The 17,934-nt window shown below is 44.0% G+C and overlaps 1 protein-coding gene across 2 annotated transcripts in view; it reads right to left on the reverse strand.

Annotated features, from left to right (window-relative positions):
- Positions 1 to 7,180: 7,180 nt before the first annotated feature.
- fat4 (FAT atypical cadherin 4) overlaps positions 7,181 to 17,934 on the reverse strand; it is a 104,215-nt gene continuing 93,461 nt past the window's right edge. For both annotated transcript variants that reach the window (XM_073922402.1, XM_073922401.1), the window contains 3 exons: positions 16,588 to 16,805; positions 13,825 to 14,086; positions 7,181 to 10,488 (listed from right to left, as the gene is read on the reverse strand). In XM_073922402.1, coding sequence (XP_073778503.1) covers positions 8,606 to 10,488; positions 13,825 to 14,086; positions 16,588 to 16,805 — 2,363 coding nt within the window. In that variant the 3' untranslated portion in view covers positions 7,181 to 8,605. The remainder of the gene's footprint in view (positions 10,489 to 13,824; positions 14,087 to 16,587; positions 16,806 to 17,934) is intronic.

Genomic DNA, 17,934 nt, shown 5'->3' on the forward strand with positions numbered 1-17,934 from the left:
CTGTCAGTCTATGTCACACCTGTGCTTCATCTATATCTCCACATCTATAATCCTCTTAGTCTATGCTGAAGTGATCTTCAGCAGCTCAAACACTCTAATGGCTAATGGACAGACGGCTGCTTCTCACTCAGGGCTGCTAAACCCATCATAAAAGTCAGTTTTGCATAATAGGTGCCCTTTAAACCCCTATAGCAAAATTTAGTGGTGGTCGGGCAAAAGTTAAGAGTAGGGGTGGGGTTGGTGGGGGTTGTAGGTGGTCGCGGACAAAAGTGAAAAGGGTCATTGGGGATTTGTGGTGTTGTGTATGAGTGTGAATATGTTTGTGTGTTTGTGTTTGTGTGTGTGTGTGTGTGGGGGGGGGTAGTTGTTGTGGACGAAAGTGATGGGGAGGGTATGTGTGATAGTAGTGTCGCAGGCAAAAGTGAAAAGCGGGGGGTGTTAGGGTAGTTGTGTTGTGTTACCATAGCAACTCTAGAATCAAGTAAACAGATCAGTTACTGTAGTTGTTGTGTTACCATAGCAACTGTAGAATACCCACAATAAACCAAATCATGTGACAGTTGGGTTGCCAAACAACTGTAAAATCACCACAACAGATAAAAAAACTGTAGTAGTTGTGTTGCCATAGCAACTGTAGAATCAGCACAGCATATCAAATACTGTAGTAGTTGTTACCATAGCAACTATATAGTAATTACCGACACAGACCAAATAATGTAACAGTCGTGTTACCATAGCAACTGTATAATCACAACAACAGATCAATCAATTACTGAAGTTGTTGTGTTACCATAGCAATTTTAAAATCACCACAACAAATGAAAAAAACCGTAGTAGTTGTGTTGCCATAGCAACTGTAGAATCACCACAACAGATCGATTACTGTAGTTGTTGTGTTACCATAGCAACTGTATAGTAATCACCACACAATACCAAATGATGTAACAGTTGTGTTGCCAAACAACTGTAGAATCACAACAACAGATGAAATAGCTGTAGTAGTTGTGTTACCATAGCAACTGTAGAATTACCACAATGGATTATTTTAAGTGCTTTACTATAGTATTGTTCAAAAACACTATAAATTACTGTAGTAAATACATTTACGAACAGGAACAACTGCTTTAATGGTTCAGAAGCGTATCTCCGGAACTTCGGCTCGGACACAGTGCGTGATGTGAAACTCAGGCCTTGGTCTGAGTTTGGTGTGTGTGAGAGTGTGTGTGTGTGTGTGAGATGTGGGAGGAGACGATCCTATTGAGAGACAATTAGCATGAAGAGCAGAGCTTTGAGTCGGGCCGTCCGGCAGATGAATGCGCCAGAGCAGGAGAAAAGAGGCGAGAGCATGGGAAACGGCCCGCGGCTGAACACGCCACTCACCGACACACACGCACAATTACTCAATCAATGTTATTGTGGAAATTAATGTCGTCTATAGCCGCTGCCAAGAGCCCAGTATTCTCCACATTCTCCCGTCTCACAGGCTGGAATGTGGACCGTGCCCGAGTTTTTTTGTTTTTGCTTAAATGCGCACGAAAATGTGTCAAAGACGGCGAGAGAGCGGCGTGGACGCGGCTCAAGGCTTCTTCTGCTGATTTTAGTGGACACTGAGCTCATGAAGGCCTGTATTGAGGATGCAGAGTCTGTTCTCACACACACACACACACACACACACACACACACACACACACACACACACACACACACACTCTGGCCTTTTTTAAGAGACGTAACTCGTTTCACCTAAACGACTTAGCTTAATGTAAGCATTTTTTATAAAAATACAAGTTTGTTTACAAGTTTTTTGGGCGTTTGAGTAATTAAGGTCATGTGATGTGTGTTTGATGGGACTTGAAGAGATTTGAAGCTTCATGCTGATGTATTTCTCATGTGTGTGAAGCAAGTATTAGCTGAGATTCCAGTGTGTTTGCTGACCCGAGGCTTCATAATGAAGCTGCAGAAACTGTCATGAGCACACATCTAGTTAGAGCCCCTCCCCCAGCGAATCCTCAGTCTATATCGATCAATGATTGGCTCCTGTACCTGAAGGCGGGGCTCATTCGCGATGTTGACCATTACACTGTTTCTCATTGGAAACCATACGAGTGACAGTAGTGTCCAGCAGACGCTCTGGATGGACACGAACACTTGGATTTGGATTGTGGGAATCAGACGGAGACGAGCTTCACAGAGAGAGTTCAGGGTGTGTGCGAACAGTGTCAAATAACTTTCTGAAGCATCCTGAAAGACGTTCCCTCATAAAAACATGGAAGTGAAGCTCGTTAATGGATTAGGCTGCGTCTGAAGGCCACTTTTAACAGAATTCCCACATATAATGAGCCACATGATGCTTCCCAGATACATGGAAATATACGCATGTTTGACATAAAAGGTCATATTTGGATTTCACACACAGCTGAAGTCAGAATTATTCACCCTCATGTTCAATTCTAATTTCTGTTTAACGGAGAGAAGATTTCCAACACATTTATAAACATGATCATTTTAATCACTGATTTGTTTTCTCATTGTCATGATGACAGCACATAATATTAGTCTAGATATTCTTCAAGACACTTCTATACAGCTTAAAGTGACATTTAAAGGTTTGACTAGGGTAATTAGGGTAACTAGGCAGGTTAGGGTAATTAAGCAAGTCATTGTATAACGATGGTTTGTTCTGTAGACTATTCAAAACAAATGTTGCTTAAGGGAGCTAAAAATATTGACCTTAAAATGGTGTTTAAAATATTTACAAATGCTATATTTAATAGTATTAAATTGCTTTATATGAAATGGTTATTTTTGCAATAGTTGAAAATATGTTTCATGTATGAGATTTTATATACACTCAGCGGCAACTTTATTAGGTACATCTCACTAGTACCGGGTTGGACCGCTTCAGCTTTCAGATCTGCCTTAATCCTTGTGTTGTAGATTCAACAAGCTACTGGAAATATTCCTCAGAGATTTTGCTCCATGTTGACATGATAGCATCACACAGTTGCTGCAGATTTGTCGGCTGCACATCCATGATGCCAATCTCCCGTTCCACCACATCCCAAAGCTGCTCTATTGGATTGAGCTCTGGTGACTGTGGAGGCCATTTGAGTACAGTGAAATCATCGTCATGTTCACCAGTCTGAGATGATTGAGCTTTATGACATGCTGCGTTATCCTGCTGGAAGTAGCCATCAGAAGATGGAGACACTGTGCTCATAAAGGGATGGACATGGTCAGCAGCAATACTCAGGTAGGCTGTGGCGTTGATGCTCAATTGGTACTAATGGAGCCAAAGAAAATCTCCCCCACACCATTACACCACCACCAGCAGCCTGAACCGCTGATACAAGGCAGGATGATCCATGCTTTCATGTTGTTGAGGCCAAATTCTGACCCGATCATCCGAATGTGTCAGCAGAAATGGAGACACATCAGAGCAGGCGATATTTCTCCAATCTTCTATTGTCCAGTTTTGGTGAGCCTGTGTGAATTGTAGCCTCAGTTTCCTGTTCTTAGCTGACAGGAGCGGTTGTAACGAGTGCTTATTTGAGTTACTGTTGCCTTTCTATTAGCTGGAACCAGTCTGGCCATTCTCCTCTGACCTCTGGCCTCATCAACAAGGCATTTGCGCCCACAGAACTGCCGCTCACTGGATATTTCCTCTTAGTCGGAGCATTCTCTGTAAACCCTAGAGATGGTTGTGCATGAAAATCCCAGTAGATCAGCAGTTTCTGAAATACTCAGACCATATGAAATAAAAACAACCATGCCACGTTCAAAGTCTCTTCAAAGTCCCCTTTCTCCCCCATTCTGATGCTTGCTTTGACCTGCAGCAGATCGTCTTGATCATGTCTACACGCCTAAATGCAGTGAGCTGCCGCCATGTGATTGGCTGATTAGACATTTTTGTTAACAAGCAGTTGGACAGGTGTACCTAATAAAGTGGCCGGTGAGTGTATAAGAAAGTCAATTATGAACTTGTGTCATATATGTAATTTTGCATATATTGCCACATATCAGAATTCTATGTGGGTTGTCATATAGCAACAGAGGGATCACATTTGATTGATTTTCAGAATTTTTTCTGTGTTTTGCAAAGAGATCGAACGTCTGAGTATTAATAAATGTGAATGTGAGATCGATAAAGCACACAGCAGTGTAAAGTATGCAGATTCCTCAGTAAACCGCAGCTCTGACACGCTGCTTCATGGAATGTGTGATTGTTTATTCACAGTCATTTCCTGTAAGTTTGTGTAAAATCAGCTGTGTGTGTGGATGTAGTGAATCCTGCAGGAGCTGCAGAAGTTCACTCACTCTGGCTGATTCTGAGGTTTACATTTAAGCCATAATAAGTTACATACAGGGTGGCTCACAGTCGCCTCACAGCAAGAAGGTTGCTGGTTTGAGCCTCAGCTGGGTCAGTGGGTGTTTCTGTGTGGAGTTTGCATGTTCTCCCCGTGTTGGTGTGGGTTTCCTCCGGGTGCTCCGGTTTCCCCCACAGTCCAAACACATGCGCTATAGGGGAACTGATCAACTACACTGGCCGTAGTGTATGAGTGAGTGTGTGAATGAGTGTGTATGGGTGTTTCTCAGTACTGGGTTGCGGCTGGAAGGGCATCCACTGCTTAAAACATATGCTGGAATAGTTGGGGGTTCATTCCGCTGTTGGATCCCATGATGAATAAAGCACTCAATTATTAGCTCTCCTATTCACCGTATATAGTAGGGACCTTTGAATAGGTTACAGATTTTCACCATAACATATTTTATGTTTTAATCATCATATTTTTTTATATGGGCATCCACACTCAACATTTGGGATTAAAAATATAATTTTAAAACAATTTTTTTTAAATGCCCCAACTTTGGGCTTGTCCATTAAATAGTAGAGTTTTCTTTTGTGTTCAACAGAAGAAATGTGGAAATAATGACAGAATTAAAGTGATGACAACGTTACTTTAACTTAAATTAGAATCTTAATCTGGCATCAGAGAGATTTTACCTTGCTCCTTTAAGTCAGCCTAATTGATGCAAGTTAAAATTACTCGGTTTACCTTAAGTGAGCAACATAGTTTTTACAGTGCATGATGTCTCCATTTTGGAAGAAACCCATGAGTTAATTTTCAGTGAAGGACACTGCTCAAACGCATTTTTTTTACAACCGGGCACATTCTGAAAATGTAGTCCCGTGGACATTTCTGGAGACCCAAAATACATCCCGGGAGGTATGTATTTTTGCAGTTTTTGTTTTCGCAAATCCACAAGAGGCCGCTGTGTGCGCTTTTTTGGATCTCAGATTTCTCTGGTGAGTGCCGTTTGCTGTTCTTGCGTGAACCCACAAGAGGGCTCTGTCGGCCGACCGTCTGTCTGACTGACTGAATGATTGACTGGGCGACCGGCCAATCAACTGACCCACCTTCTTCCTTCCCTGAACCCAACCAATTTTACAGATTGACCCGCCCGCCCGCTTACTTCCCTAAACCCAACCGACGATTTACAAAAGCCGTCCAGAAAAAGAAAAGCCCTCGTCTGATTTTTACCGTGTTTTCGGGTTTTACCACATTCTCACCCTGTTGTTCACTCGTTCATTTTATTTTTTGATTCTGTTTTTGTCTTACCTGATATCTGAGACTGCTCTTCCCTGGATTCAAACCCAGTCTTTGTTGTGGTCAACTTTTCTCTGCATTGCAAGTCTGCCGACGTACACAACGAGCTAACTGGACAAACTGGTTGAGGTGGGAAAGTCCTCCACATGGAGGTAATCGCTCAGCCGGTAAGCGCCAAATGAAACGGCGTCACACCGCCCCGTAGCGTTCGCTTAAAGAAATGAAATGCAGCCATACATACCTCCGGCTACATAATTCACGCTCTCCAGAAACATCCACAGGACTATGTTTTCAGAATGAGCCTGGGTTAGTTTTAGTCCAACCTCTCAAACCTTTTATTCATGCATTCAATCATTTTCCTTCGCCTTGGTCTCTTATTCATCAGGGGTTGCCACAGTGGAATGAACCGCTAACTATTCCAGCATATGTTTTACACAGCGGATGACCTTCCAGCTGCAATCCAGTATTGGGAAACACCCATACACACTCATTCACACACACACACACACACACACACACACACACACACACACACACACACACACACACACACACACACACACTGTGGGGGAAACTATTATTCATTCATTTTCTTTTCAGCTTAGTCCCTTTATTAAACAGGGGTCGCCACAGAGGAATGAATCGCCAACTTATCTAGCATATGTTTTACACAGCAGATGGCTCGAACCAGTGACCTTGCTGTGAGGCGATCGTGTTACCCACTCCACCACCGCGACGCCCTAGTAAGTGAGAGATCTGACCTCATATAGAGCTCCTTTTCCTCCAAACCCGCAGAGCTCTGGAATATTTGATTCATTTCATACAGCAGAGATTCCTTTCTGTCCACAAATGGAGCTGTTTAGCTTCGCAGCATTTACACTATCACTCATTTTCTTTTCAGCTTAGTCCCTTCATTAATCAGCGATCACCACAGAGGAATGAACCGCCAACTTATCCAGCATATGTTTTACGCAGCGGATGCCCTTCCAGCTGCTACCCATCACTGGGAAACAGTCATACACTCTTATTCACACTCACGCCAACACGGGGAGAACATGCAAACTCCACACAGAAACGCCAACTGACCCAGCCGGGACTTGAGCCAGCGACCCTCTTGCTGTGCCACCCCTCGCTCACCTTTTATTTATAACATAATGATCTAACACAGGCATGTCCAGACTCGCTCCTGGAGGGCCGGTGTCCTGCAAAGTTTAGTTCCAACCCCAATCAGACACACCTGGGCTAGCTGATCAAGCTCTCACTCGACTTTCTAGAAGCATCCTTGCAGGTGTGTTGAAGCAAGTTGGAGCTAAAATCTGCAGGACACTGGACCTCCAGGACCGAGTTTGAACACCCCTGATCTTACATAATGAAATTCACCATTTAAAGAACATAATTGAAGTATAAAATCTCCAAAGTGGGAGATTTGACGTCTTCCTCCAAACCCTCAAAGCTCCGCAATACACCATATTCCTGTGTGTCCACAAATGGAGCTGTTTCGCTTTCAGAGCATTCACACTATTAATAACATCAAGTTCCTTTGTTTGGTCTCATCACATAAAAAACTATTCTTTTTTTAAATAAATATTTTTTATTCTGTTATTGGCTTTTACACGTATAAATCAGACATTATGTTATGGTTTTATCAAAATAGTGGAAAAAATACTGATGTTACATAAGTAACAAATGTAAAAAATAAGAAGTTCAATCTTCCGCTGAAAGTAAGAACCTCATTTCCAGCATATGAAAAATATCCATAAAAACGCAGATGGACCTTTAAGTTAATAAACAGTAAAAAACAAACAAAAACAAAAAAAGAACAAGTAGAAACAGTACACTTTTAAAAACATCGAGCAAAAATAAAACAACAGAGAACATCGAATTCCAAAGAGCTTCCTCATTAATACAAAAGAAAATGTACACGAGTTCATAGTTTGTTCGTAGTAGCAGGCCGAGCGTGTTTGTATAAAACCTGCAATAAAAACAACCGTTCAAAGTCACAGTGTCCACGCGTGCTTCCAAACGTAAATCCTCAAATATCCAGAAGGCAGAGGTCTGATTAATCTCATATCTGGAGCTTTTGTTGTTTTAGACGGCAGCTAGTTATTCAGGATGAGAAACACCCGTTCTTGGCGGACGTTGTCTTTCTCTTTTGGCCGGAGCATGAAGAACCGGAGCCAAACACAGCTTCACACCGAGCTCATGGAAGTGTTTCCTAGAGGTCAAAGCTGTAACACACGGGAAAATCAGCCAGATGGATTGAGCCCAGAGTCCAGGAGGGTCACGCTGACCCCTAACTTTATTTCCGAACTCTGATTTCAGCCAGAACAGACCAAACTCATTCACTTCATGTGTGTTTTTGCAGCTCTCCATGCTGCTTCCACTTCCAGACGTTGTGTGTGTGTGTAGTAGGAGTTGGACGACTATTGGTTCACTGTTTAGACTCTCAGCATCTGTGATCAATGTTAAATGAATTCATGATGTGATCTGGGACTGACAGATGAAAGGCGGGGCTAAAAATAAACCCCGCCCCCACTTGATATTCCATTTAAGTTGGAAATAGATCATCAAATTAAAATTAAAGTCTGCAGAAACTTGAGATTTTTAAGTGCCAGCGACTTTTCTGCATGAAAGTGATTAAGCGGGGGTGTGTACACTCTTTTTCTGATTGATAGCTATGTGATGCCTCCAAGACGGATATGAATCCGATCACGCAAACCATTGCTTGTCTTCGATTCTCTTAGTAAATTACAAACACAATTGGCCAACACTGTACATAAAGATTATGGCATGCAATTACAACAAGATGCACCTTTGCATGACTAGTCACACAGAACTTAACAGCGAAACGAAAACATACGCAACCCCTTGTGTGTTTCAGTATTGCACTATTGTGAAGAGTGTCCGATGCTCGTCTCTTTTAAATCAGTGCTCTGCCTTGCTGCATTTAAGTTCGTCTTATTATCTGAAATCTGTGATGCCTTTCTCCACTCGTCTCATACGTATTGCTCGGCTTCGCCTTCATTCAGGATAGTGATGGAGCCGTCGCCGCTCTTCATTTCGATTTCTTTAGCAGCAGAGTTTTCCGGCAGCAGTGCTAAGTCTTTAAAAACATCAACGTAGTGGGTGAACCCCGGACCCCAGTTCAGCAGGTTGTCCCAGTTGAAGTTGTTGGACCCTTGGCCCAGTTTGTGTGGTAAAGTGTGGTGCTGGTACTCCGACATGGTGTTGTGTCCACTAGCCGGTCCGCCCTCAGCTCGCCGACTCGAGTATCTCCGCTGCCGCATTCTTCCTCCATGATCTTCATCATCAGCATCAGATTCGTTAACCTGCGAGAGCTTAGGCATTCGAGAACTATAGGACACCGGTTTCTCCCGATCGTACTCCATCTCCGAGCAAGTAAAGGAGTCATGGGAGTCACTTTCAGAGGATGATTCCGGAGCCGGGATGCCGTCTGCTGGGTTTCGGACACGGGATAGAGGACGCCGGCAGTCTTCTTCAGACGACGAGCGTCCGTGATCGGCACTGCATATGCTGGGGTTTCTGGGACGTGGAGTGTTTAGGCGCTCCACCTCTTCTATTGATAACCCAACAGGAGGGCCACTTTCCAGTGGGATTTGCTCGATTGGTTGCTTAAGGCGACTTCCAGGACGAGATCCCATCGTTTGAGGACTCTTGCTGCGCCGACCTAAACGTGTGGCATAGTTGAACATACCTGGCTGGCATGGGTCGCTGTGGAAATCCAGAGGACTTCCTTCACGGCGTGCCAGGTTGAGTTCACGAGTCGGAGTGTTTCGGTAGAAGGAGGATGGTTTGGTGAAGGGCGCAGGGCTGTGGCGGGACAGGGGATTAGGTGTCGGGCAGGCTGAATGGCTGAGCGGGGTGGAGCGTAGGCCGGGGGTGTATGTGGGTTGATAGGTGTAACTGGTTGCACCGAGTGGAAGCGGGGACTGCCGAGCAAATCCCAGCGGACTGTGGCGCTGGATGGAGAACTTGGGTGTGTGGCTGCGGTAGTGTTTGTAGTGCTGGATGATGTCGGCGTCTGATGGAGCGATGCTGCTGGCGTTGTCGATATCATAGTGCTCCATATCTGCATCCGGAGCACACGGAGCACAGGGAGCACTGGGAATGGTCTCGTTGTTGTGAGGAATGTCCGTTTCGTCATAGATCAAATACGGGTTCTCCCGCTCGATAATATCAGGTTTGGGGTTTCCCTCGGGCTGCTTCCGAACAGTCATGTCATCTCCGTAGGGTGGAATGTTATCAGGATCATCAAACGCCACATTCTCGCTACCTTTCTTTTTCTTCTTCTTCTTCTTCTCCTTGGTTTTCTTCTCCTCTTTTGGCACTTTGGTTTTCTTGCGCTTGCCCTTGCAGTGGTTGCACAGTATGAGACTCAACACCACCAGAGCTAGGACTGTTGCGCAGCTGCCCACGATTGCAGGAACCGCCCAGATTGGCAGAACCATCTCTTCAGATGTGGCACTGGGACTGCATGTGAACCCGCCGTTGGCTCCCAGTTTGCAGTCGGTTCCCTGCGGACATCGGACCCCCAGACAGGCAACCAGGCTTTCGCACACCCTTCCGGTGTAAAACTCCTCACACACGCAGCTGAAGCCTCCGCGGACGCCAGGAACACAACTCCCACCGTGCTGGCAGGGGTTTGAGGTGCAGTCTCCCGGCGGGACACACTGGTAGGTGTACCACTGGTTCACACACATCAGCCCGTCCCAGCATGGACTGCTCTCGCACAGGTTTGGGCCACGGCAGCCGATTTTCACAGATGGGTCCGTTTTGGAGATGGAGACGGTCCTGTGTTCACCACTGAAGGGCAGCATCTCTCCGTTATACTTCACATAGGCATAACACCCATCAAAACCTGGAAAGACAGAGAGAAAGATATTAAAGTACAACCTAGAGTAACTTAAAACAGGCAAAATAATCTGCCAATGGGAGACGCAAAATAGTTTTGTTTTGACTTAGAGGGTCATGAAACACCAGAACACATGTGTTGAGCTGTTGACAGTGGTATATGTGTCCCACACTGCTAAAAACACTATTAGGACACCTATATTTCACTAAAAAGTGTAAATTGGTTGTTTATGCGTTATTTCGAGCAAATTCGTACTTCCGGTTTGAAACGAATTTTTGAAGCTGCGTCACGGTCATGACATAATAGCGTGTATTCCAGCGTGCAGACTGGACGTCTGTGCCGGAGTGTGTCTTATTACGTCTTACAGTGTGCTGCATTAATGCATGAGTAAAGCTTGGTTCAAACCAATCAGCGCGCTCTATTGTGCAACTTCATTAATATTCATTACTGTCACAGTGTTTAGACGACAGAGACGCCACGTTGTGTTGGCAAAACAAGCGTGAAGTGTTGCTTTTATAGTTTGCTGCAGTGAAGTTTTGTTTTCATTTTCTCTCTGTGAGAGCTCAGCTGGAGTCACGTGTGGATTAACAGTGTACGCGACGCGCGACAACAATAACTTACGTGTCTAAGGAGTATTATTGTTTACCTGAGAGCTGTTCTCATCTGCAAACGCTGAGATCCGGATTCGCTGCTCGTCTCCTCTTAATAAAGACGCGGCTCTAGTTGCTGGTGATTGTTCTGTCTCTACAGATTTGGTAAGTGAGTGACCAGTGCTCTTTGTTTATTCAGTTTGTTCGTATCGAACTAAATATTGCACAGAGTGTAAACATGTTAGCACCACAACCAAACTTTAACCTCGTGTAGGATTATTACCGCATTTAGTGACCGGAATAACACACGCGGCTTTCTGACGCTACCTGCCGTGTGCATCTAAGTTCCCGGCAAATGCTGAGTTTTTTTTCTCTCATTCGCCGTGCGGTATCAAACATTGCATGAAAAATACACGCTTAGAGCAGTTCCTCCAATCAAATATCTCGTTTGTTGCGAGGGAGATGAATGAATTCCCTGAATGAAAGAGCCAAACTGCAGTTAAAGTCCAACATTTAATAATTTGGCGAATAATTCGACTACAGATGTGCATGTAGACACAGTCACTTTCTCCCCTGTGTGTGTGTGTGTTTTGACTCTAAAATTCAGCGCGCCCAAATAGACACTCCCACAACATGCCTCTATTCTTCCTCTGACACTCCCCCTAAACAGAGCTGGACACGCCCACTTTTCTGACTTTTTCTAAAGTAGAGGTGTGAAAACACCCTGCTGAAACGAGGGGGTTTCATGGCCCTTTAAGATTTTAAGGATTGCTAGATATTTGGACTGGAATGAAGACAACAAAGGGCGAGAAAATCATGTTTGCAGTGTACAAACACTCAACACAAAGACTCAATGAAAACAACTGCTCACTGTGGATTATCCGCTTTTCTATTCTCCTCATTTGTAAGTCGCTTCAGATAGACGTGTCTGCTAAATAAAGAAATGTTCACTCAGTCTATGTTTAGGTAGATTTCTGGACAGAATAACCTTCACCAGTCAATCGCTTGGCTGAATACTAGACTAGAGCCTCCCCAACATGACAACGAGTTAAGATTGAGTTGAAGAAATGGACATTGCTTAGTTTAACGCTACGCAGGGAGACATTTTGTTTGGTTTTCTGATTGCTGTAGCATCAGCCAGCACAGAGCAGAATCCCCCCGCTGGGAAATACATCAACAAATTGTCATTTTTACATTAGGAGGAAAAGAAACAGACTCTTCCCTTCAACACAAAGTATCGCGCAACCCAAAAATGCAACCTTTTCAGAGCACGCCATCTGGGAAAAATCTCAACGTCATTGATTTAAACCTGCGCTATCATGTTGCCTAACATCGAACCGTCAACAATGCAAATCGATGTTTATTAAATTTATTTATGCCCATTCAGAGAACATTTGGTTCTGTTTATTAGAGCGGGGGAAAGCAGATAGCAGTTGTATTTCTCATTCTCTCTTTCCTTCAGTTCCTAAATCCAGAAATGGCATGACCTGCACAGAACGTGTTTACCTTGAGATAGTTTGGATAATTGTATTTGATTTCCTGACTTATGCCAGTAGAGAAGTGGGTTTCAACCCAGCGGTTCAGATATTTGACCATATATGAACATCAGTTGATCTTTTAGCTTAGAGGTTTATTCATTCATTCTTCCCTTTACTTGTCAGGGGTCACCACAGCTGAATGAACCTACAACTATTCCAGCATACGTTTTACACAGCTGATGCCCTTCCAGCTGCAACCCAGTACTGGGAAACACACTCATTCACACACACACTCATACACTACGGCCAGTTTCGTTGATCAGTTCCCCTATAGCGCATGTGTTTGGACTGTGGGGCACCCGGAGGAAACCCACGCCAACAAGGGGAGAACGCCACCTGACCCAGCCAGGACTCAAACCAGCAACCTTCTTGCTTTGAGGCCACATTGTGACAACACTGAGCCACCAGGATGTCCCAAGACACTCAATTTTCTTTTGAAACTTACTACACTGTAAAAAGCGATCAGTTCACCTTACTTTAAAGAGTAATCCCATTGCCTTAAAATTATTAAGTGGACAAACTTAAAACAGCAGAATTAATCAACGCGTCCATTTTAAGGGAATGGATTTACTCCCTTTTTTTGAAGCAATAGTAGGAGATCTTCTCAGGCCGAAGCTCTGAGCAGGAGATTTCCTCCAGGACCTGAGTGAACACATCTTCCTCAGAGTGTCTGGAGCGCTAATACAGATTGCAGTCTTATCGCAGCTCAGCGGTGCGTCTTTCTCCCTCTGCGAGGGTCTGAAGTGGGACTGTTTTTAATGGACAGTCGTTCTGCTCTGTGAAAGTTCAGACATGCTTTCCTGTTGGCCGTCCGCTGTCTAACCTAGTTAGCGCACAAACACACACACACACTTTCTCTGAACTCTCTCCTGTCACTTTCACTCGCAGACGAAAAACACTCCCAAGTTTTGATTGGGGCAGAGATGTGGACGGCTGTGCCAGAAGATGACGCATCCGCTGACCGCTCACATCGCTGGAGACTGTTTAGTTTATACTGAACACGCTGTTGTGTTTGTAGCTACACTTCCATGCATCTGGCTTCATGAGCATTGTGGAATATCACAGAAGAACTCATTATTTCTGAAAACAAGACAATGTTTTCTATTCGTCTAGAAAATGCTTCTTGATTTAAGTATTTGTAGATCTTTGGAAGCAAGACACAAGCTCAGCATGTTTAGCAGTGTGAATGCAGAGAGTGTGTGTGTGTGACTGACCCGGGCTGGTCTTCTGCTGGGTCGCCCGCACCGGGACGCCGCCCAGAGACAGTGTGTGTACGTCGATTCCCCCGAAATCCTGTGTGTTGTGCAGAATGAGCTTGGAGCTGGAGCGGTCGATGCGCAGGACGGTGGAGGAGCCGTTCCTCTGCAGCAGCAGTGTGTGCCACTGACCGTCCGACAGCAGAACGTCCGAAACCGTGCGCTCCACTTTACCTGCGACTCCCGCGTCAGACACATACTGCAGCAGGCCACCCTTCAGCTGAAMMACACACACACACACACACACACACACACACACACACACACACACACACACACACACACACACACACACACACACACACACACACACACACACACACACACACAGGTTTGTTTTTGTGAATTGTAAGGACATTACGTAGGTTTCCATTGATTTTATGGCACAATATATACAAGAAAACACACACACAAGTTTGTTTTTGTGAAGTGTGGGGGCGTTGCATATGTTCACATTGATTTTGTCACAAAAACTTGTACACAAATAAGCAAAATCATCTGTCAGTGGGGTGAGAAAACTAAAAATGTTATATCAAAAACTAAAAATCAAGATTATTTTGGTTGTTTTGATGTAAAACTTGCTATATTTTGACTCATCATTTCTAAAAACAAGAATATATTTTGTGCTTGTGTAGAACTGGCGGTTCCCAAACTTTTCAGCCCGCGACCCCCAAAACAGCAATGCCAGTGACTCGCGACCCCCGATATCCTCAGAGGTGGTTATAAATACAGAAACCTAAGAATAAAACACCCAAGTCCATTCTTCGTTTAATTTTTTAATGTATATCAGCGCTGTAAATGTGCCAGATAGTTTAACATGGTGTTAAAAACATCAATCCGCTGCATGTGATGCTATTGCTGTGTCTTTATTACAATGTAATTACCCCAGGAGTCGCAATCCAATAGAACTAGTAACTATAAGCTACTATAGTAACTCAATACAGCAATATATAGTAACTATAAACAACTATTTTATTTGGATATTTTTTTTTTTAGAAATCCCCCTTCATTGTTCTGCGACCCCTCGGGGGTTCCCGACCCGCACTTTAAGAACCGCTGGTGTAGAAAATGCTTTTTGATTTAAGGAGTTTTAGATATTTGGACTAGAAACAAGACGGAAACTGTAAGTAAGCAGAGCTTTTCTGCATGTGATAATCAGATATGGAAAACTAATCTCTCCATTGAAACCGCAGTGAGACTCTGATTTAAGCATCCAAGAAATCTGGAAATGGAAAAAGTGTCCTGCCAAGAGGAGCGACCTGAAGTGATGTTCGGGATGAAGATCTACAGCGAGCGGCTGCTGTCGGTGTGTCTGTGTGTGTGGAGAAAAGTGGCTCTCTGCGGCCTCACTCTTCACCAGGACGTCTCATCAGACAGATCTGAAGGCTGAATTCTACTTCTGCATCCACTGATCGCTATAAGTGCATGTGCATGTACTGTAGCTGAGCAGCTATACTTTGTGCTGCTCTTACAGTGCTCTAGCGGGGGGAGTCGAGGGTGTATGTTTTTGTTTACACTGGAAATGCATACAATGCCACCCCAACCCTAAACCTTCCCCTCACAGAAACATAAAAGTAGGAATTCAAGAGTTTACACTTATATATTGCTTGACTATGTTAGCAGGTTTGGCATGCTGTCCCGGGAGAGAACCCTGAGCTCAAAGGTAGCTGAGCATGGTCAATTAACCGCATCAACAGAACAGCACAGATTCTGCTTCATGCTTTAAAAAAAAACATAAATAAAGGCTTTAAATGCTTAATAATTCAAATTATGCATAAGCAAAAGTCAATTTTCATGATTTTACTGCAGTCAGGCTTTGAGGAGGTGTAAATGCACAGAAATTTAGATGTGACGCCATTTAACCCAATTATTGATTTTCATTGTCATGGAGGCCAGAATTGAAACTATATTTTGATTAATTGCACAGCCCTGGTTATAGTGGACTCATAGCGAACTTGACTTTAAGTAACTTTTCTTTAAAGTGTACAAGTTTACAATAGTCCAGCAGTGAAGAGATAAAGGCATGGGCAATCATCTCCATCTCTTCTTTTGAAATATATTTAATGAAGCTAAAAGAGCACATGTCACTCCGCTGCTCATCCGTTTGCACTGGCTGCCAGTTGCTGCTCGCATCAAATTCAAAGCTCTGATGTTTGCTTACAAAGCGACTTCTGGCTTTGCTCCTTCTTATCTGCTCTCACTTCTGCAGATGTATGTGCCCTCCAGAAACTTGCGTTCTGTGAATGAACGTCGCCTCGTGGTTCCATCCCAAAGAGGGAAGAAATCACTTTCCCGAACTCTCGCATTCAATCTGCCCAGTTGGTGGAATGAACTCCCTAACTGCATCAGAACGGCAGAGTCACTCGCTGTCTTCAAGAAACCACTAAAAACTCAACTATTTAGTCTCCACTTCACTTCCTAATCTGCAATTGCCTCTCTGGATATACCACTAACTGTACCCAAAAAAAAATACTGATGCTTTCCTTCTTAGACTTTACAGACCTGAAACTTGCCTACAGCACTTCTTCATTGTTGCTCTTAGTTGTGTAAATTGCTTCCTTGTCCTCATTTGTAAGTCGCTTTGGATAAAAGCGTCTGCTAAATGACTAAATGTAAATGTAAATATCTCTGTATAGACTGGCATGACTGGTTTGTCATTCTATTGTAGTATGTTTGGGTACCACACCGTAGACCTGCATCCATGCACACACACTCACTCACCCGCAGTGTGGTGTAGTTGTAGCTCTCCTGCGCGTGCAGCAGTGTCCCCGATGCGCTGCGGGTGCGAAACTTGAGCTCCAGACTGCTGTGCTGCAGGACGCTCCGGCCGGGACCCTGCAGCGCTCGCTCCAGCAGCACATCCCTCTTACGGCTCTGACTCAAAGCGTAATCCAGCCGTCCAGAGCCGTCCAGAGACAGAGCCGTGTCTGCGCTGATGTCTGAAAGACACACACACAACTGAGGTTATAAGAGGGACATAATACAGGGGTGGTCTAATGTTGTGGACCCTTTCTGTGTTTCTCCACAGCAGAAGTCATCATAGTTGGTAAAGTCAGAGAGCAGTGAATGGGAGAGTAGAACAAAACATTAATTTTACAATAATATTTGCTGAAATAATAAGAGAAAAACTCCAGGATGGGGTTATCGAGACTTTCAGAAAGAGGAAAGAAATAATGTGAGACTGATCACCAACCCAGGCTAGTTCTGAAAACATACCCCTATATATATTTCAGCACCAAATACATCCAGGAGCTACGTTATTTTGCAGTTTTTGTTTTCGTGAAGCCGCTGTGTACGATTTTTCAGATCTCAAACTTCTCTCATGAGTGCAATTCACGCCTGCTGTTCTCACGTACACTTACCAGAGGCCGCTGTCTGACTGACTGACTGATCGATTGACCCACTCCTCTCCTTTCCTAATCCCAACCAACAGTGTTTACAAAAGCACCGATTGACCCACCCATCCACTTCCCTAAACCCAACAGACAGTTTTCAAAAGCAATCCAGGAAAAGAAAAGCCCTCGTCTAATTTTAACCACATTTTCAGTATTTACCACATTCTCACGCTGTTTATTTTATTTTTTTGGCTTCTGTTTTTGTTTTACGTGCTTTCTTCAACCATTCTTAGCCAGACTTGAACCCTGTCATCGTGGTCAACTCTGCTCTGCATCTCAAGTCTGGCGACATATGTGGTGACGAACTGGTAACAGCGGGAAAGTCGTCCATACTGATGTAACCGCTTACCTCAGTATGGACGGCTTTCCCGCTGGTAGCGTAAAAAGGAATGGCGTCATACCGCCCCTTAGTGTTCGTTTTAAAGATGAAATGCAGTCATACATACTTCTGCCTACATAATTCACAATCTCCAGAAATGTGTATCCATAGGGCGACGTTTTCAGAATGAGCCTATGTTGCTGATCACGGCAGCCAGAAGAGAGATTAATGTCAGATTTACTGTCCTGCACCCGCACACACCTCACAGAAGCACTCATTTGCTATTTGTAATGTGATGCAAATATGATAGAAAACATACAGAGATACATACAAATGTAGATGCATTTAAAAATA

This window comes from Danio rerio, chromosome 14 (assembly GCF_049306965.1).
Source record: "Danio rerio strain Tuebingen ecotype United States chromosome 14, GRCz12tu, whole genome shotgun sequence".
NCBI classification, from domain to species: domain Eukaryota; kingdom Metazoa; phylum Chordata; class Actinopteri; order Cypriniformes; family Danionidae; genus Danio; species Danio rerio.